This window comes from Nomascus leucogenys, chromosome 10 (assembly GCF_006542625.1).
Source record: "Nomascus leucogenys isolate Asia chromosome 10, Asia_NLE_v1, whole genome shotgun sequence".
Classification (NCBI taxonomy): Eukaryota; Metazoa; Chordata; class Mammalia; order Primates; family Hylobatidae; genus Nomascus; species Nomascus leucogenys.
In genome coordinates, this window is record NC_044390.1 from 52,548,813 (window position 1) to 52,568,621 (window position 19,809).

At 59.4% G+C, this 19,809-nt stretch overlaps 2 protein-coding genes across 4 annotated transcripts; one reads left to right on the forward strand and one right to left on the reverse strand.

Annotated features, from left to right (window-relative positions):
* Positions 1-353: 353 nt before the first annotated feature.
* On the forward strand, positions 354-14,322 carry CRLF1 (cytokine receptor like factor 1). Its single transcript, XM_030820386.1, has 9 exons — positions 354-659; positions 7,740-8,021; positions 8,685-8,814; positions 8,985-9,154; positions 10,219-10,376; positions 10,478-10,646; positions 13,147-13,334; positions 13,472-13,514; positions 13,986-14,322. Exons 1-9 carry the CDS (start codon positions 548-550, stop codon positions 13,997-13,999), a joined length of 1,266 nt encoding a protein of 421 aa, XP_030676246.1. The 5' UTR covers positions 354-547; the 3' UTR covers positions 14,000-14,322.
* An 894-nt stretch (positions 14,323-15,216) lies between these two features.
* REX1BD (required for excision 1-B domain containing) lies at positions 15,217-19,004 on the reverse strand. Of its 3 annotated transcripts, none has more exons than XM_030820389.1 (5): positions 18,653-19,004; positions 18,476-18,558; positions 17,871-18,093; positions 16,649-16,728; positions 15,217-15,446 (listed from the first exon to the last, which is right to left on the reverse strand). In XM_030820389.1, exons 1-5 carry the CDS (start codon positions 18,749-18,751, stop codon positions 15,374-15,376), a joined length of 558 nt encoding a protein of 185 aa, XP_030676249.1. In that variant the 5' UTR covers positions 18,752-19,004; the 3' UTR covers positions 15,217-15,373. The 3 variants fall into 3 exon arrangements, with proteins under 3 accessions (XP_030676249.1, XP_003275884.1, XP_012364972.2); XM_003275836.2 differs by having other exon boundaries at positions 17,871-18,075; positions 18,653-18,997; XM_012509518.2 differs by lacking the exons at positions 15,217-15,446; positions 18,476-18,558; positions 18,653-19,004 and having other exon boundaries at positions 16,279-16,728; positions 17,871-18,468.
* Between the last annotated feature and the right edge of the window lie 805 nt (positions 19,005-19,809).

The following is a 19,809-nucleotide window of genomic DNA, read 5'->3' on the forward strand; positions in this document are numbered from 1 at the left end:
CGCCGTGGAGGGGGGAATGGAGGAGAGGGGCAGGGTTGGGGACCAAAGGGGCCACTGAAGAGGCACTGGGCTGAGAGGAGGGTGCAGGGAAGTGGGCAGGGTTATGGAAACGGGATTGGGGGTGCCGGGTCCCAGACTGGGGGTGGGAAGCCTGAAGCTGGCAGGGTTGGAGAGGGAGGTCCTGGGCCGGTAGGGGTTGAGTTAGGGGGCTTTGGGCCGCGGGATAGGGCGCGCGCGGTTCTCGGTGGGGCGGAGGCCGAACGGGCGGGGCGCGCGGTGCCCGCGGGCGGGCGGGCGGCGGGGAGGCCGGTGCGGGGCCCGCCGCCCCCCCGGGGCCGGGCCGGGCCGGGGGCGGGGCCGGGCGGGGCCAGCGGCGCATTAGCGCCTTGTCAATTCGGCTGCTCAGACTTGCTCCGGCCTCCGCGTCCGCGCCCAGCGACGTGCGGGCGGCCTGGCCCGCGCCCTCCCGCGCCCGGCCTGCGTCCCGCGCCCTGCGCCACCGCCGCCGAGCCGCCGCCAGCCGCGCGCCCCCGGCAGCGCCGGCCCCATGCCCGCCGGCCGCCGGGGCCCCGCCGCCCAATCCGCGCGGCGGCCGCCGCCGTTGCTGCCCCTGCTGTTGCTCTGCGTCCTCGGGGCGCCGCGAGCCGGATCAGGAGCCCGTGAGTACCCGGTGCCCCACTCCTTCCCCCCTGCAAGAGCAGAGGGCGGGCGCCCCGGGGGCAGCCGCGGGGGGAGGGGGCGCGGGCGCCACCTGGACGGCTGGGGAACAAAGGAAGGCACCCCCGGCGCAGCCCTCGGGGCGCCCTCACCTGCGGGGCACACGGCCCCGCAGTCCACTGTCCAGAGAGTCCTGCTTCCGTCCCCGAGGCCCTGTTACCTGGGCGGCTGGGCCGAGGGCGCCAGGCCAGGCCCCCGGGGGCTGGGGGGATCGCGGCCTCAGACCCTCTGCACGCCAGGACGTGGCGGGCGCACGCGTCTGCTTGGGTGGACTCTGAGCCGCTGGAACTGCAGGGCACCGCTCCCAGGCGGGGGCGCACGCGGTTGACGCGCTGGGTGCGGGCCCCCAGCGGGCCCCCCCAGGCGGAGGGATGAGCCCCACGGGGAGGGCGGGGCTGCAGGGGGGCCGCTCTGGCCTCCTGGCGCGCAGCCCGGGGTCCCCGGGGACTTGTCTCTCCACGGGCCGGCGCCACCGCCCTCCCCCTGCGGGACCCGGCGCACGGGGGTCCGCGGAGTCCCCGCCACCGGCGGCACTTAGAACCGTTTTCAGCCAGGCTGCGTCGAGCGGAGAGCCTCCAGCGAGAGGAATCTTTGTGAGCGAGTGGGTGAGAGGGAGAGGGAGCGGGAGCCAGTGAGTCCGGGCACCAGCGGGCCCAAACTTTGAGGGGGCCCACTGGGAACCCGCTGCCCTACGGGCCAAGACCCCCGCTCTGGAGAGACTTCTGGCCTCAGGCACTCTGGGGCCCCCCATCCAAGGAACACCCCCGCAAGGATACGTCTCCATATCCAGACCCGCTCTGGGACACACCCAGAGACACACAAAGAATCACACTGGCTTGTGGCCCGTCACTCTCGTCCTCAAACTCGCGCACACTGCATCCCAGATGCACATTCGCACACCATCGCGGACGCACACACATTCCATCCCCGACACACACATTCACGGTCACACACATCCCACAGGGGAGGCGACCCAGGGGCACAGAGGGAGGCACCACTCGCCCCAGACGTTCAGTCACTCCACGCACCCGGTCCAAGGCGCACGGGCCACCCTGGGGGTCGCCGGGCACACACTGCTCCCAGGCTCACCCACCCTGTGCTGGGCTGTTTGCGGGCTGCCTGTAGGGCTCCTCCTGGAAGGGGCAGGGTCCGGGCATCCTCTAGGGGCACTTGCTGAAAGCCTGGCTCTCCCCTGGCTTTCAGGTGAGGGGCTACCTCGGGCCCTCCCAGGGCCCCTGACGGCTCTGCCAGGCGGTGGGCAGCGCCTGTGAGTGCCACTGTGAGCGCCAAGCTTTGTTTTCAGCCAGTAGAGCAGCAGGCGAAGGTGTAGGGGGTGGGGGGGCATTGTAAGTGTGTTTTTTCCTTTAAGGGGGGAAGAAATTAAATAAAAGATTCTCACACCTCGGCAATATGTTTCTACTTACGGTGTGTCTTAGCACCTGACCAGCAGGCGGGTGGGTCGTAAAGTGTCTGCAGGTACCAGCGGGACTGGAGATGGGGACCCCCGTGGGGACCCTGGGATGGAGGCCACCCTTCCGCCCTGCTTGCAGAGAATCTCACACTTTTCGCTTTTAAAACACATGGTGTTCCTTTTTAATAACGGCAGTGGCTCCAGATTGGGAAAAGAGGAGAGAAAAAACTTTTAAAGGCCCCAGCTCTGCGGGAAAGGAGGGGAGGCAGGGAGTGAAAAGGGGGCTGTTCAAAAGCCCAACCTAGGGATCTGCTTTGGGGAGCCCTCTAGGAGGCCCTCCAAACCAAGCCAAGCCCCCACCAACTCCGGCTCAGTGGGCTGTTCCCAGCTGCTCCCCCGCCTGGCCTGGAGTGCGTGCATCCCAGTCCCCAGAGCCTTAGCCCATTGTTTGTGGAGGCCTGGAGGGAGTGCCTAGTCAGCCGGGACCCCAGAGCTGGGAGGAGCTGTCATCTTTGTAGTTCCTGGGGGCTTCAGGCTTCTGAGCCCTCTGGACATTGGATTGCAATCACATCTCATTGATCTCCCCAGCAAGTAGAACGTATTTCTCTTCCCATTTTATGGAGGAGAAAATTGAGAACTGGAGAGAGGGGAAGTCAATTGCCCAGGTTCTCCCACTGGGGTTGCGCCCATATCCCGGGAGGAGAAAGTGTCCTTCTGACCTTACCGGCTGGGGCTAAGGGGGTGGGAGATTGGCCTGTCCAGGCCCGCGTGGCCTTGCCTTCCCCCTACAACCCGTCGCCGCCCGGTGTCCCCCGCCCAGCCCCGGGAGGGCAGCTGCAGCTGCTGGCAAGTGAGCCACGCCAGCCCAGGCCAGGCGGGTGTGTCAGAGGGGCAGCGCCCCCCAGCCAGGACCCCCCAGAGAGCCCTTTCCTGCCCAGGCCATGATGGCGGGTGGGGGGGCAGGAGGGGCGAGACCCACTCTAGAAGGGCTGAGAGGGGCCTGGGGTCTGGGCAGGCCTGGCCGTGCCTCCCACTCTGTTGGGGGGGCCCAGGCAGGAAGCGGTGGGTGGGCCGGGGCAGAGACGCTGGCACGCCCGAGTTCATGCAGAAGGAATTCCGAATTAGCGGGCGGCTGGCTGCCTGGGACCTCCAGGGCGGCCCCCTGGCCCCCAGCCCCCCGCCCCCCTCGGCCGCCCCCGCCTCCTCGGCTCTGGCCCGCTCAGCCGGCTCCTTCGCACGGACGCGGAGACCTCCGGCGAGCCCTGGGCCAAGCCCCAATCGCAACTGCGATTCCAGGCTCCAGCGAGACAGAGCTCTCGAGCCAAGTTTGCCCCGGAAAATCATCAGGGCCGGCCTAAGAACCGTGTCCACCCCACCTCGCCCATCTGGGGCAGTGAGGGCAAGTGCAGGGCAGCGCTGGCATTCAGGGGGCCTCCCTGGGGGACAGGATCACTCTGTCCTTGGCTGCCATCTCTGCGAAGCTGGGCTGCCCCTGCCTCCTGCAGTCCCTTCTTCCAGCCGCCTGGGGAGTCCTTTTAATGCAAATCTCACCTCATCCCTCCCTCCCCGGCTGAGAACCCTGGAATCCCTCCTCCCCGCAGGTCTGGGTCTCTGACCTCTCAAACCTCATTTCCTACCGCTTCTGCCCCAGGACCTTGGCACTTGCAGCTCCCACTGCCTGGACATGCTCTGTTAGATAATGTCACAGCTACTTCTCTTACTTTATTCAGGTCTCTGCTCAAAGGTCACCTCCCCAGACAGGCCTCCCGAGCTTCTGCTGCTGCTCTGTCTTCCTCCGGCCCCTGCTTTACCTTCTCCCCTAGTTATTGTCTTAGATATTTATTTATTCCTTCTTCTTGCTGTTTCCTTGGATTTGATGCCCACAAGGGCAGGACTTTTGTGTGTCTTGGGCATCACCCCAGTGCCCACAGATCCTAACACACTATAGGTACCCTGTGAATGAATAGATGAACGCGTGAACGAACAAAGGAGTGGATGAGTCTTTACAACCACTCTGTGTGGAACGAGAAGCCCCTTTCCAGAGGCTCAAAGAAGTAAAACACTGAGGCCGGGCGCGGTGGCTCACGCCTGTCATCCCACCACTTTGGGAGGCCAAGGCGGGTGGATCACTGGAGGTCAAGAGTTCAAGACCAGCCTGGCCAACATGGCGAAACTCCATCTCTCCTAAAAATACAAAAATTAGCTGGGTCCGTGGAGGTTATGGTGAGCCGAAATTGTGCCACTGCACTCCAGCCTGGGTGACAGAGTGAGACTCTGTCTCAAAAAAAAAAAAAAAAGTAAAACACTGAGTCAGGCTGGGGGCATTCGAGTCCGGGTCAACTTGGTTTAAAGATCTCATGGGAAAAGATTGTCTCCAACAGTATTTTCACTCCTCTCAAACAACCTCATGAGGTTTGTTTTGTTGGTTTTTATAAATTTAAATTTAAATTTTTTGTTTGTTTTTTGAGACAGGGTCTCACTGTCACCCAGGCTGGAGTGCAGTGGTGCAGTCATGGCTCACTGCAGCCTCAACTTTGCTGGAGCGCTCCAGCGATCCTCCTGCCTCAACCTCCCAAGTAGCTAAGACCACAGGCATGGGCCACCACCCCCTCCCCACCTGGCTAATTTTTGTATTTTTGGTAGAGACAGGGTTTCACCATGTTGCCCAGGCTGTCTCAAACTCTTGACCTCACGTGATCCTCCCACCTCAGCCTCTCAAAGTGCTGGGATTACAGGCGCGAGCCACCACACCCAGCCAACCCCATGACATTGATGCCATGATGCCCACTTCCCAGATGGGGAAACTGAGACTCAGAGAGGCATCGGGAGGTTGGCCTGTGCACCCCCTCCTCCTTCTCTGGGCCTTGGTTTCCCTATGGACAAAATAGGTTCTTCTTAGGTTCTGGTCTCCAGAAGGGGAACTCCTGGGCTGCCCTGATGGCCAGCAGGAGAGGAGGCATCAACCACCCATGGGCGTCCCCAAGGTTCCTGTGTCTAGTACCCGACTCACACACAACCTGGTTCAGGAAGTTGTTCCTTTCCCCTCTGACTTTCACAATAGCCCAGGAGACAAAGAGCTTTCTCGTTCCCACTTTGCAGATGAGGAAAACTGAGTGGAGGGAAACAGTGATGATGTCAAGTCCCTTTGGATGGGAGTTGGGGATGTGCAGTTTGCCAGGGCTGCCTTAGTTCCAGAGGTAGGCAGTGTGGAGCAGAACTTTGGAGACCAGAAAATCTGGGCCTGACTAGTATGGCCTTCCCTCATTCCAGGAAGGAAACTCCATCTTTCAGAGCTGGAGTTTTTTCATCTTTAACATAAGCAGGATTGGCCGAGAAAATGTAGGTAAAGTCTTAGCCCAGTATTCAGAACACAACAAGTGCTCAATAAATGGTGCTGTTAGGCCGGGCGCAATGACTCACGTCTGTCATCCCAGCACTTTGGGAGGCTGAGGCGGGTGGATCACTTGAGGTCAGGAGTTCGAGACCAGCCTGGCCAACATGGCGATACTTCTACTCTACTAAAAATACAGGCTGAAAAAAAAAAAATACAGGCTGGGCGCGGTGGTTCACCCCTGTAATCCCAGCACTTTAGGAGGCTAAGGCAGGTGGATCACAAGGTCGGGAGTTCGAAACCAGCCCGACCAGCACGGTGAAACCACATCTCTACTAAAAATACAAAAATTAGCCGGGCACAGTGGTGTGTGCCTGTAATCCCAGCTACTTGGGAGGCTGAGGCAGGAGAATCACTTGAAACTGGGAGGTGGAGGTTGCAGTGAGCCAAGATAGTGCCATTGCACTCCAGCCTGGGCGACAGAGGGAGACTGTGTCTCAAATAACAATAATAATAATAATAATAATAATAATAATAAATGGTGCTCTTGGCCAGGTGCGGTGGCTCGTGCCTGTAATCCCAGCACTTTGGGAGGCCGAGGCGGGCGGATCACCTGAGGTCAGAAGTTCGAGACCAGCCTGACCAACATGGAGAAACCCCATCTCTGCTAAAATACAAAATTAGCCAGGTGTGGTGACACATGCCTGTAATCCCAGCTACTTGGGAGGCTGAGGCAGGAGAATCACTTGAACCTGGGAGGTGGAGGTTGCGGTGAGCCGAGATCGCGCCATTGCACTCCAGCCTGGGCAACAAGAGCAAAACTCCATCTCAAAAAAAAAAAAAAAAAAATGGTGCTCTTAATGATTCAAGTAAGGGTCAGGGCTTTCATTTTAAGCAGTGCCCTTCCCCCACAGAAACACCTACTATGTGTGAGGCTCTGCGAGTACCACAGGAAGAACGCACAATCTTTTGTTTCTAGTTGCCAAAAAAGAAAAACAAAATGAGAATGAAAAATAAAGAATGCTAGGCACTGAAGCTCATGCCTGTGATCCCAGGACTTTGGGAGGCCAAGGTGGGAGGATCGCTTGAGGCCAGGAGTTCAAGACTGGCCTGAGCAAACTAGCAAGACCTCATCTCTAAAAAAATATTTAAAAATCAGCCAGGTGTGGTGGTGCACACCTGTAGTCCCAGCTACTTGGGAGCTGAGATGAGGGAGGATTGCTTGAACCCAGGAGATCGAGGCTGCAGTGAGCTATGATCACACCACTGCACTCCAGCCTGGCCGACAGAGCGAGACCCTGTTGCTAAAAAAATAAAAAGCAGGCCGGGCGCAGTGGCTCACGCTTGTAATCCCAGCACTTTGGGAGGCTGAGGCGGGCGGATCACGAGGTCAGGAGATCGAGACCACGGTGAAACCCCGTCTCTACTAAAAATACAAAAAATTAGCCGGGCGTGGTGGCGGGCGCCTGCAGTCCCAGCTACTCGGAGAGGCTGAGGCAGGAGAATGGCGTGAACCCGGGAGGCAGAGCTTGCAGTGAGCTGAGATTGCGCCACTGCACTCCAGCCTGGGCGACAGAGCGAGACTCTGTCTCAAAAATAAATAAATAAATAAATAAAAAGCAAAGCGTGCCTGGGCGTGTTGGCTCACTCCTGTAATCCCAGCACTTCGAGAGGCCGAGGGAGGTGGATCACGAGGTCAGGAGTTCAAGACCAGCCTGGCCAATATGTTGAAACCCCGTCTCTGCTAAAAATACAAAAGTTAGTCAGGCATGGTGGTGCACACCTGTAGTCCCAGCTACTCGGGAGGCTGAGGCAGAAGAATTGCTTGAACCCAGGAGGCAGAGGTTGCAGTGAGCCAAGATTGTGCCACTGCACTCCAGCCTGGGTGACAGAGCGGGACTCCGTCTCAAAAAAAAAAAAAGCAAAGCATAGTGTTTGTCATAACAATGTGCTAAGCAAGAGTCACTTGGATCTGAATGAGCCTGTATGCCCGAGTTGTGTGACCCCTCAGAGAACCTTAAGCATGTCAGTGATGAAGAGTTTTGGAAGGATCCAGTGTTGGAGTCAGACAGACCTGGACAACTCCAGGTCTGTCAGTTTGGCCACCAGCGTTGCCCTGGGCATTTAACCCAACTGATCTTCACCTTCCCTGTCTGTAAAATGGGGGACAATCATTAGCAGCGTCTTCTCAGGACCACCATGAACCCTGGAGGTCCTGGCATGGTTGGGGGCTTGGAGGGTCCCCGCCCTGGCCTGACACATGCTCCTTTTTGACCCCAGACACAGCTGTGATCAGCCCCCAGGATCCCACGCTTCTCATCGGCTCCTCCTTGCTGGCCACCTGCTCAGTGCACGGAGACCCACCAGGAGCCACCGCCGAGGGCCTCTACTGGACCCTCAACGGGCGCCGCCTGCCCCCTGAGCTCTCCCGTGTGCTCAACGCCTCCACCTTGGCCCTGGCCCTGGCCAACCTCAACGGGTCCAGGCAGCAGTCAGGGGACAACCTCGTGTGCCACGCCCGTGACGGCAGCATCCTGGCTGGCTCCTGCCTCTATGTTGGCCGTAAGTCGGCACCCAGGACACCCTAGGGGTAGCTCTTGGGGGCGGCATCTCCCTCTGGAGTGAGGCATGAATCGTGGGTCTTCTGGCCTAGGGATGAACTGTGGGCACACTGCCATGGCTATGCAGGTCTTTGAGGTGGGAATGAGAACCTGGAGACCCGGTCGGGCAAGGTGGCTCATGCCTGTAAGCCCAGCACTTTGGGAGGCCGAGGTGGGTGGATCACTTGAAGCCAGGAGTTTGAGGCCAGCCTGGCCAACATGGTGAAACCCCATCTCTACTAAAAATACAAAAATTAGCCAGGCGTGCTGACAGGCACCTGTAATCCCAGCTACTTGGGAGGCTGAGACAGGAGAATCGCTTGAACCTGGGAGGCGGAGGTTGCAGTGACCTGAGATGGCACCATTGCACTCCAGCCTGGGGGACAGAGTGAGACTTTGCCTCGAAAAAAGAAAAAGAACCTGGAGATCGAGTCACTAGCCTCTCAAGAGCCCTTGCAGGTGTCACACCAACTGTGCTGGCATTTCTCAGCACAGGGCTGAAACTGTCCTATCTGCCCTCCTTCCACTCCAAGGTGGGGGCCTGGTGGGTGGGCAGCAACCGCTCGGCCCCAGCTCAGCTAGTCCAGAGCCTCAGCCTGCTTCCTGCACCCTCCCCTTCTCCCAGTGCCCCCAGAGAAACCCGTCAACATCAGCTGCTGGTCCAAGAACATGAAGGACTTGACCTGCCGCTGGACGCCAGGGGCCCACGGGGAGACCTTCCTTCACACCAACTACTCCCTCAAGTACAAGCTTAGGTTGGTGGTGGCCTGAGGGCGATGTGTGTGTCCCAGGCTGGCTGCGTGACCTTGACCAACGCGGACCCTCTCTGAGCCCCCATGTGCTGTCTGCACCCTGAGGCTGCCATGGTGAGGTCTGGGGGCCAGAAGGAACCCTCATGCGTCCTATCGCCTTCCCATCCCCGCAGGTGGTATGGGCAGGACAACACATGTGAGGAGTACCACACAGTGGGGCCCCACTCCTGCCACATCCCCAAGGACCTGGCTCTCTTTACGCCCTATGAGATCTGGGTGGAGGCCACCAACCGCCTGGGCTCTGCCCGCTCCGATGTGCTCACGCTGGATATCCTGGATGTGGGTGAGCCCCCAGTGTCCACTAGGCCCCTCCCTTGGCACCAGCCCCGCCCACCGAGCATCCCGAGGGGTCCCCTGCACCTTCTCATTTTTCCTAGGGTCCCCCCTGCCCCTCCCCAGCCCGGCAACTCCCGGGTTGTCCCTGCTGGTTGGAGGGAAGGTAGGTAAGTAGCTGAGCATCCGCTCATCAGTCCGCAGCCCCCAGAAACAGCCAGGATACCCCCACTCCACGGAGAACACCTGGCCTGGCCACCTCCCCCTCGGCAGCCCAGGTGTGCAGGAGGGGGCCCTGGGGAGAGGGGAGGGGGCGCCCAGGTCGGGAGGCGCCCCAGGAAGCCGAGGCCTGGAGCTGGGGGGTGCAGGGCGGGAGGCAGGAAATGGATGATCTGTGAGCAGAATTGAGCCTAATCTAATTAGGGTGTTTCTCAGCCCCAAGCAGGCCTGTGCCTTAACCCTTTAGGCCCCTCACCAAGGCCTCCGGGAGAGGCCAGCTCACCCTGCTGCCCTCAGGGGCCCCCAGAAGGATCCTCAGACCCCCCCAACACACACATACGCCTGGGTTGTAGCCCCCATCTGTGCCCCCGCAGCCTGCCTCACTCTTCCCCACATCCTAAAGCTACAGTGGGAAAGTTCTAAGCCTCACTTGCTTCTCTACACCCAGCAAAATGTCACATCAAAGATTTCAGTAAGAGTGGAAGGGAGGTGTGAGTGGGGAGGGGGTGGCAGGGGGGTTCCCAGAAGGCTGACGGCCTGACAGGCCCTGGCCTCCTAAGCATGATAATAATAATATCATCAACCCCGCAATGTCTGCTTTCCCATAGTCAGTTGAAGGTAGGATTATGTTTCTCCCGTCACAGATAATAATGGTGATAACAGCTAACATTAATTAGGTGCTGAGTGTTTCTCCAATATGATATATCGTGTAATCCACCAGTCCTGGGGGTGGGGGCAGAGGGAGGAGGAAAACAGACGCAGGTGCCATCTAGGCCAAGTGCCCTGGGCCACACTGCTGGAGGGAGTTAAACCCAGACAGCCCCAGGCTGAGAGGGGCCCTCCTCCGCCCCGCAGTGACCACGGACCCCCCGCCCGACGTGCACGTGAGCCGCGTCGGGGGCCTGGAGGACCAGCTGAGCGTGCGCTGGGTGTCGCCACCCGCCCTGAAGGATTTCCTCTTTCAAGCCAAATACCAGATCCGTTACCGAGTGGAGGATAGTGTGGACTGGAAGGTGACCCGCCCCTTCCCTGACTCCGCCCCTGTTCCTTCCAGGTCCCGCCCCCGCTCCTGCTTGGCCCCGCCCTCTACTCTGACCTTGTCCTCACTGTACAGGTGGTGGACGATGTGAGCAACCAGACCTCCTGCCGCCTGGCCGGCCTGAAACCCGGCACCGTGTACTTCGTGCAAGTGCGCTGCAACCCCTTTGGCATCTATGGCTCCAAGAAAGCCGGGATCTGGAGTGAGTGGAGCCACCCCACAGCCGCCTCCACTCCCCGCAGTGGTGAGCACCCCCCTAGGGCTGGGTGATCCAGCGGCCAGTCCCAAACCAGCTAGAGCCTCTGTTTCCTTGTTTTCTTTTCTTTTCTTTTTTTTTTTTCTTTTGAGACACGGCCTCATTCTGTCGCGTAGTGGCGTGATCTGCACTCACTGCAACCTCTGCCTCCTGATTTCAAGCGATTCTCCGCTTGAGACCTCAGCCTCCCAAGTAGCTGGGACCACAGGCACGCGCCAACATGCACAGCTAATTTTTGTATTTTTTAGTAGAGACAGGATTTCACCATGTTGGCCAGGCTGGTCTCGAACTCCTGACCTCGGGTGATCTGCCCATTTCGGCCTCCCAAAGTGCTGGGATTACAGGTGTGAAACACCGCGCCCAGCCTGTTTCCTGACTGTTTCCAAGAGAGTAGAAGTCTCAAACTGGTGGTCCCCCCAGAGCTGAATGTGGCCCTTGGATCTATTTTCTTTGGCCTGTTGTTTGGAAAACAAAAAAAAAGTTTGACCAACTAGTAGAAATTTTAAACCCAGGAAGTTTTTACACAAATATCCTAGATTCTCTAGAAAAATAAATTCTCTAGAAAATGTAACAGCATGGCCCACAGCCCCCACCAGCAGCGGTCTCCCCTTCTCAGGACCCTCACTCTCCATTTGCCCATCCCCATCTGGCCTGTTTTGGCCACTCAGACTCCCTCCTAAGAGGGCCAGTGAGTTTGAGACCCCTGCTTCTAAGGCCAATGGGCTGCCAACTCCCACTTTTTTTTTTTTTTTTTTTGAGACAGAGTCTCGCTCTGTTGCCCAGGCTGGAGTGCAGTGGCACAATCTCGGCTCACTGCAAGCTCTGCCTCCCAGGTTCACGCCATTCTCCTGCCTCAGCCTCTCCGAGTAGCTGGGACTACAGGCGCCCGCCACCATGCCCGGCTAATTGTTTGTATTTTTAGTAGAGACAGGGTTTCACCGTGGTCTCGATCTCCTGACCTCGTGATCCGCCTGCCTCGGCCTCCCAAAGTGCTGGGATTACAAGCGTGAGCCACCGCGCCCGGCCTGCCAACTCCCACTTTGATGTGCCTCAGTTTCTCCTTCTGATCAAGGCAGAGGGATGGGAATGATTAGGTGCCTAGGTCTGCTTCCTCTTGCTGTTTGGGATTTCTCCGGGTCCACAGGCCTCTAGTCTCTCTTTTGTGAAATGAAACGAAAGCTGTTACTTGGAATGTCTGGCCTCCGTTTCCCCATCTGGAAGGTGGGGTTGAGAATCCCACTTGCCTTGGGCTGTTATAAGGGTTGGATGACATAATTTGTGGCAAGTGCCCACATGGTGGGTGCCACCTAAGTGCTTGCAGGCAGTTGGCATGGAAGTACTTATTGTCCTGTCCCCCCAGGGTTTCACTGCAAGGGAGGCCGCTTTTTCTCAGGTGAGGACACTGAGGCCCTAGGAGGTCATACAGGTCTAAACTTAGTTCACCGGGAAGTCCAAGCTCACTCTGGCTCGTGAGATGATAGGGAAACTGAGGCCCAGAGAGGGTTCCAGAGCTAGGGAGGGGTAGAGTCAGGCTCCAGCCAGCTCCCCAGCCCCTATCCCGGGCCCCTCCAGGTTCAGGGGTGGGCGGGAGCAAGCGCAGCCGGGAGGGGCCTGAGCCTTGGCCCCTGCTCGTGCCCGGCACCTGCGATTCTTGCACAGGAGCCAGCAGGCCGCTGCGTCCGCAGGGGAGGCTGCGGAGGCCGGGGAAGGCCAGCAGGGGCCGCGGGGGCCGGGGCCGTGCCAGGGCCTGTCAGCGGGTCCCCGGCTTTATTTACGACGTGAGGCCGATGTCCTTATCCGCCGGCCTGCTGGGGGTTGGCTGCAGCCGGCAGCTGGACCGACAGGCAGGCCTTCCACCTGGCCCTCCCGGCCCACTCCCTGTCCCATGGGCCCATGCTGGGGACTGTCCCATGGGGTCATCTTGCACTCGGTCTCCCTTCATCTGTCACTCTTCCTCTGTGTCTCTGTCTCGATCTTTTTGTCCCTATGTCCCCAGGGTTTCTGTCCTACCCTGATCAGGCCCTTTCCTCCTGGGCTGACCCCCTTGGCTTTCACCCACCCTGCGTCTCCATCTCTCCATCCCTGGCCCCGGCTCTCTCATCCGTGCGTCTTTCTCCCTTTCTCTTTTTCAGCCCCCTGCTCTGTCTGTCTGTCTCTGTGTCTCATCCCCCCGGCTCTGGCCTCTTTCATTCTCCCCTCCCCCCACTCCACTCGCACCTGGCTCAGGCCACAGGAATCGGGTTCCTGGAGGAGATGTGGAGGAGGAGCCCCTTCCTTCCCCCTCCCCCCCACCTCCCCAGGGGCGCAGCCGGGCCACGGGCGCAGCTGGGCTGCTGTGCAGGGCCGCGGGGAGGATTCGGTCCCTGAGAAACGGGGAGGGAGGTTCCCCGAGGGGAGCATGGTCCCGCCGCGCTGGGGTCTTCCCTCTCCTGCCCGCGCGCACCCCCTGCCGGGCGCGCCCTGACACTGCCGCTCCGCCCACCACCAGAGCGCCCGGGCCCGGGCGGCGGGGCGTGCGAGCCGCGGGGCGGAGAGCCGAGCTCGGGGCCCGTGCGGCGCGAGCTCAAGCAGTTCCTGGGCTGGCTCAAGAAGCACGCGTACTGCTCCAACCTCAGCTTCCGCCTCTACGACCAGTGGCGAGCCTGGATGCAGAAGTCGCACAAGACCCGCAACCAGGTAGGAAGGAGGGACCGCGGGCGTGGGGGTGGGGACAGGGAGCTGGGGGGCCCAGGAAACAAGGGAGGAGGAAGACAGCAGGCTGTGGACGCAGGTCTGCAGCCCCCACGACACCTCTGCCTTCCTTCCAAGCACAGGACGAGGGGATCCTGCCCTCGGGCAGACGGGGCACGGCGAGAGGTAAGGTGGGCCTAGTGGGCGGGAGGGAGCAAGGGAAGGGCCCCTTCCGGTGGCTGCAGGTCTTGTTCACACCCCCACGCCTCCCAGCCCCAGCCTTAGAGTCTCTGAGATGGAATCCGTCCTCTTCCTTTGTTATTCATCAGCATTTGCCTAGCACTTACTGTATAACTGGCATTGTCTCCTTTAGCCTAAGAACATTCAATGCCCTGAAAATGTCCGGAATCTCCTCCGAAATGAATGAACATACTCACCCTAGTTAGCACGCATGGGCGCCTACTGCATACTGGCCCCACGCCAAGTGCTTTACCTGCAGCTCAGCCTCGTCAAGGCCCAGAGAGGGGCAGGACCCTGCCCAAAGTCACACAGCCAGAAGCGGTGGGGACAGGACCCGAATGAGGGCTCCTTCAGTGGCTCTGTGGTGCAGCCCTCTCTCGGGCTCCCTGCTTAGCTTGGCTTCCCCTCTGCCTGCAGGTCCTGCCAGATAAGCTCTAGGGGCTCAGGCCACCCTCCCTACCACGTGGAGACGCAGAGGCCGAACCCAAACTGGGGCCACCTCTGTACCCTCACTTCAGGGCACCTGAGCCACCCTCAGCAGGAGCTGGGGTGGCCACTGAGCTCCGACGGCCATAACAGCTCTGACTCCTACGTGAGGCCACCTTTGGGTGCACCCCAGTGGGTGTGTGTGTGAGGGTTGGTTGAGTTGCCTAGAACCCCTGCCAGGGCTGGGGGTGAGGAGTCATTACTCCCCACTACCTAGGGCCCCTCCAAAAGAGTCCTTTTAAATAAATGAGCTATTTAGGTGCTGTGATTGTGAAGGTGAGTTTGGGGCCTGCCTGGCCTGGGGTGGGGGCTGTGAGATTTGAGGGGAATGTGAGGCGTCTTAATGACTCTTTGAGATTAGAATTTTCACCTCCCAGGACTTCAGACTGTCTCTCCAGTATTTGCAAGGTCTGATTCTGAACTCCTTGGAGAATGTGATTCAAAATACCTGAGCTGGCTGGCCGCGAAGGCTCATGCCTGTAATCCCAGAAGTTTAGTAGGCCAAGCTGGGAGCACTGCTTGAGGCCAGGAGTTGGAGACCAGCCTGGGCAACAAAGGGAGACCTCATCTCTACTAAAAGCAAAAAGTTGGCTGGGCGCGGTGGCTCACGCCTGTAATCCCAGCACTTTGGGAGGCTGACGCGGGTGGACCAAATGAGGTCGGGAGTTCGAGACCAGCCTGACCAACATGGAGAAACCCCGTCTCTACTAAAAATACAAAATTAGCTGGGCATGGTGGTGCATGTCTGTAATCCCAACTACTCAGGAGGCTGAGGCAGGCAAATCACTTGAACCCAGGAGGTGCAGGTTGCAGTGAGCCGAGATTGTACCATTGTACTCCAGCCTGGGCAAAAAGAGCATAACTCCATCTCAAAAAAAAAAAAAAAACTAGGCTCGTGGTGGCATGTGCCTGTAGTCCCAGCTACTTGGGAGGCGGAGGCAGGAGGATTGCTTGAGCCCAGGGAAGTCGAGGCTGCAGTGAGCCATGATCTCGCCACTGCACTCCAGTCTGGGTGACAGAGCAAGACCCTGTCTCAAGCAAAAAAACCTCAGAGTTTCTAGGGAGGGTGGGAGTCTTCTACCCACAATCCATGGCCCTGTGGGGACCCCCTCCCCAGGCACACTGGCTGCAGCACCCTTGTAAGCAGAAATGGCAGAGCGGCTACAGAGGAAGAGCTCTTTATTGTGGGAGGTGTCTCGAACAGCAGGAAGGTCAGCAGCGCAGTGGGGCGCGACCCCAGCCAGCTGGCGGTTAGGGCTGGGCTGGGCGCCATCCGCCCCATTTCCCATCTCCCTCGGCGCATCCCTGGGGAGCCGCCATCACTCGGCAGATTCCGCATCAAACCTGAGGTCCTGGAGAACTTCGCTGATCGCCTCCATGGTTTTAATTACCCTACAAGAGCGGATGGGAACTATAAATAAAACCCAGATGGGGCGAATTAGCTGCTGCCTCGAAGCTGCAAGAGGGCCGTGGCTGTGGTGAGCCCCAGGCCCTCCTGCCCGCCGCCAAACCTCCAGGCAGCACTAGCAGCAAGAGGGACCACTTAGGTGCTAGGGAGAAGAGGTGGCCCCATAGGTCACAGTGGGCTGAGAAAAAAGGCCATCTGGGCTGGGCATGGTGGCTCACGCCTGTAATCCAGCACTTTGGGAAGCCGAGGCAGACAGATCACCCGAGGTCAGGAGTTCAAAACCAGCCTGGCCAACATGGCGAATCCCCGTCTCTACTAAAAATACAAGAATTAGCCAGCCATGGTGGTGGGCATCTGTAATCCAAGCTACTTGGGAGGCTGAGGCAGAAGAATCGCTTGAACCCAGGAGGCAGAGGTTACGGTAAGCCAAGATCGCACCACTGCACTCCAGCCTGGGTGACAGAGCAAGACTCTGTCTCAAAAAAAAGAAAGAAAAAAGAAAAGAAAATAAAGGACCAGGCGTGCTGGCTTATGCCTGTAATCCCAGCACTTTGGGAGGCTGAGGCGGGCGGATCACGAGGTTAGGAGATCGAGACCATCCTGGCCAACATGGTGAAACCCGTCTCTACTAAAATACAAAAAATTAGCTGGGCATGGTGGCACACGCCTGTAGTCCCAGCTACTCAGGAGGCTGAGGCAGGGAATCACTTGAACCCGGGAGGCGGAGGTTGCAGTGAGCTGAGATCGCGCCACTGCACTCCAGCCTGGCGACAGAGTGAGACTCCGTCTCAGAAAAAAGGAAAAGAAAAGGCCATCTTGGTGGGGTGTGTAGCATCAGGAGGTTATGAAGTGTGACTCTGTCAAATGTGTGTGTACATAGTGTGTGTGCTTGGGGGCTGAGGACAGGCATCTGAAGGTTTGTGCTCAGTGGGGCATGTCCAAGCTCCACGGACAGCCACGTATGCAGGACTGGCATGTGTCGAGGTATACAGCAGTGTCCCAGCAATGCACAGCGAAATTGATGTGAAGTTTCACGGCTGTGCCCTCTGGGGAGGTGTACATCTGAGGGCCACCAGGTGAGAACACCATTGTACACTGGCAGAGGGTTCCTCTGCTGGCAGGGTCTGACTGTGCCAACCCTGGTGCAAATCGAGCATAGCCAGGCGGCTTGGGCAGCAGCGCTCACTTCATTTTCAGCTGGTGCATCCGTACAGCGTCCTCCTGCCCCGCCAGCTCTGGCGTCTCCATCAGCTGCAGCAGGGCCACCTGGTTGGGGAATGAACAACACGAAGGATGTCTCCACGAGCAGAACCCACCCCCTGCCCTCCAAGGATGTTCAGGAAAAGATAGTGGCACCCAGAATGGCAGTGCCCGGGTAGAACCACGAGGGGCAGTGCTTTGTGTAGGAAGAGTCCGAAGTTCAGTTTAGAGAGGCTCTCTCAGAAGGGAGACAGCGGGCAGGCCAGAGGCAGTGCTGAGCGCGATGTGGGCGTGGCCTGGGAACAACAGTGACGTCTTAGCCGGGCATGGCGGTAGGGGTGGGTTAGGTTGCGCCTCATGGCGCAGAGACAGGGACCCAGGATAAAAGTAGGCCTAAAAGCCTGGATGCGGTGGCTCACGTCTGAAATCCCAGCACTTCGGGAAGCAGAGGAGGGCGGGTCGCTTGAGACCAGGAGTTCCAGACCAGCCTTGCCCATATGGCAAAACCCCGTCTCTACTAAAAAAAATACAAAATACAAAAATTACGCCTGTAATCCCAGCTACTCAGGAGGCTGAGGCAGGAGAATCGCCTGAACCTGGGAGGCAGAGGTTGTAGTTAGCCGAGATCGCGCCATTGCACTCTAGCCTAGCGACAAAGCAAGACCCTGTCTTGGGGAAAAAAAAAAAGAGAAAAAGGCCAAAAAGAGGCTGAGACGGGTCGCTTATGGGGGGCGTGGCCTAGGAATTCCAGTCACACGCGGTTCCAGGGCCGAGTAGGCGGATCGCAAAAGAGAAATAGGCAAAGAACTAACGCTGTGCTGGAGGAATAATACGGAGGCGTGGCCTAGGACCCCCCCTTGCCTGTATCTACGGGAGGTTGAGGGTGGGACCCTAGACGCGGAACAACCAAAGTGGGTGGAGCATTGTTGGGGCGGGATCTGGACATCTTGGAATAGCATTTAGGCGGAGCTGGGAGAAAGTGGGAGTGCTCTGGGAATAAGGGCAAAACTTGGAAAAAAATTGGGGATGAACAGCAGAGGGCAAGATCCGAGAAACCCCAAGTGAAGCCTTAATAGAGGATTAGGGTGGGACAGGAAGGGGTGAAGTCTGTGTATGGGATACTGGGACCACCCCCCAAGCAGGGGTGCGCCACGAGAGGAACCGGCCAGGGTCCTAGAGACACGGCGGGGAAGGGGTGGTGGCCTCACCATGCCCAGCCGCGTCTGCTCCAGCTCCTGCAGGCTGCGCACGTGGCCGGCGAGCAGCGGCTGCCTGCGAGGCCCGCCCAGCTCTGCTTCCACCGCCAGCACCTCCCGCGAGGCGGCAGCGAAGGCCTGGGTCACCTCGTGCACTGTGCTCCGGTAGCGCGCGAAGTCGTAGTCAGGGCCGCTGCGCAGGTACTGGCGGTGGCCTCTGCGGCAGGTGGGGACCCTGAGGCCGAGCCCCCAGGCTCTCAGGCCCTGCACCCGCGCCAACCACCTGAAAGGCCCCCAGGAAGTGTCCCCGGACCCCAGAGGGGAGGACTGGTAGGTAGGAAGGACGCTTCCTGACTCCCGCAGGGGAACGCGAGACAGGCCCACCCCTGCTCTTGGGGAGGAGAGAGAAGCCACGAGGAGTGACTCGTCGGGTAGTGGGGACGTGCTGTGGGGCCTTTCTCGTGAAGGTGAGGACCCGGTGCCCCGAAATCCCCGCCCCATCTGACTCTGCAGCCGCGCGAGGACCCAGCTCCTCCTCCAGGCACGCCCGCCGAGGGCACGCCCACGCCCGGAGCGGGCGGGGGACTGAACCCTGAGCCCCTCCGCTCCCCACTCACTCCTCCAGTCGGCGGAAGCCCTGCGCGCGCTCAGCCTGCAGCTGGTGGATGCGCTGTACCAGCGTCCGGATCGGGGCGTCTTTCTGCGGGACAGGGGGCGCGGCTGGGGCATGAAGCCGGCGCCCCTGGGTCTGCGCTGCCCGCCCCGCGCCCGTTCCCGCTTGGGCCTGGGCTCACCCAGGGCCACGCCGGCCCCTCGCGTCCCCGAGCTTCGGTGGCCTCTTCAGCAGCAGGCACTGCGGGGACCGTGGGCTCCGCCGCGGTCTCCGTGATCATGACTGCGCAGCCCTGGCCAGGCTCCGGAGCAGGCCCTTCCGCTGCGCCCGACGCCCCCTACAGGCCGGGAGGTCCACGGACCCCCTACCCTGCGGCCGGCCAGCCAGAAGACCCCGAGGAAAAAAGGGGAGCCAAGACCGCGAGCCGCCCAGGCAAGCCCACCATCCTCCACCCACCCTTCTTGTTCCTGTCCAGGGCCCGCCTCCGATCGTGTTTTTCCTTGAATGTGTGGCTCTGAATACAGAACAGCTGTTAGCCTTGAGTTCGTTCCTATGCTTGCATCTCAACACCGACTTCCACGTGAAGCGGGTATTGAGCGTGGGTTTTGACGTTCAAGAGTGTTAAGTAAGCCTGGGCAACCTAGGGAGGCCCGATCTCTACAGAAAAACCAATTAGCCCGACATGGTGGCTCCCGCCTACAGTCCCAGCTACTCGGGAGACTGAGGTGGGGGGATTGCATGAGCCCGGGAGTTGGGGGCTGCCATGAGCTATGACCATGCCACTGCACTCCAGCCGGAGCCACAGTGAGTCTGCCTCAAAAAAAGTGCAGTGGCTGGAACTCCACCGACATTAACAGAGAATCACAGGGGTGAAGACAAGATTCAGTGACAGGGACGGTGTCAACAGCCCACCGAGTTGAATTGGGCGTCTTGTGTAATAGCCCTGAGCCTGGGGCATAGCAGGGGCCAGAACGACCTCAAAGTACAGAGGAGGCCTTGGAGCTTCCTGCTGGAGGCATACATGGGCTAGACTGAGCTTTGGAAAGCTTCCTCCTCCAGGGGCCCAGCCGGAGGAGCAGGAAGATGCTGGTAGCCTGACTTAGTGAAGAGGGACCAGCTCAGGTATGGGGTGACAGACACCAGCCTTTAACGGGGAAGGGACTAGGCTGTTAATGAGTTGGGAGTTTTTCCTGCCCATGGGTTCATGGTCTCGCTAACTTTGAAGAATGAAGCTGTGGACCTTCGCGGTGAGTGTTACAGCTCAAAAAGAGTCCACGGACTAGGAGAGTGAGCAGCAGGGCAGTTTTTTGAACAAAGCCAAAGGAAAGCTTCCACGTG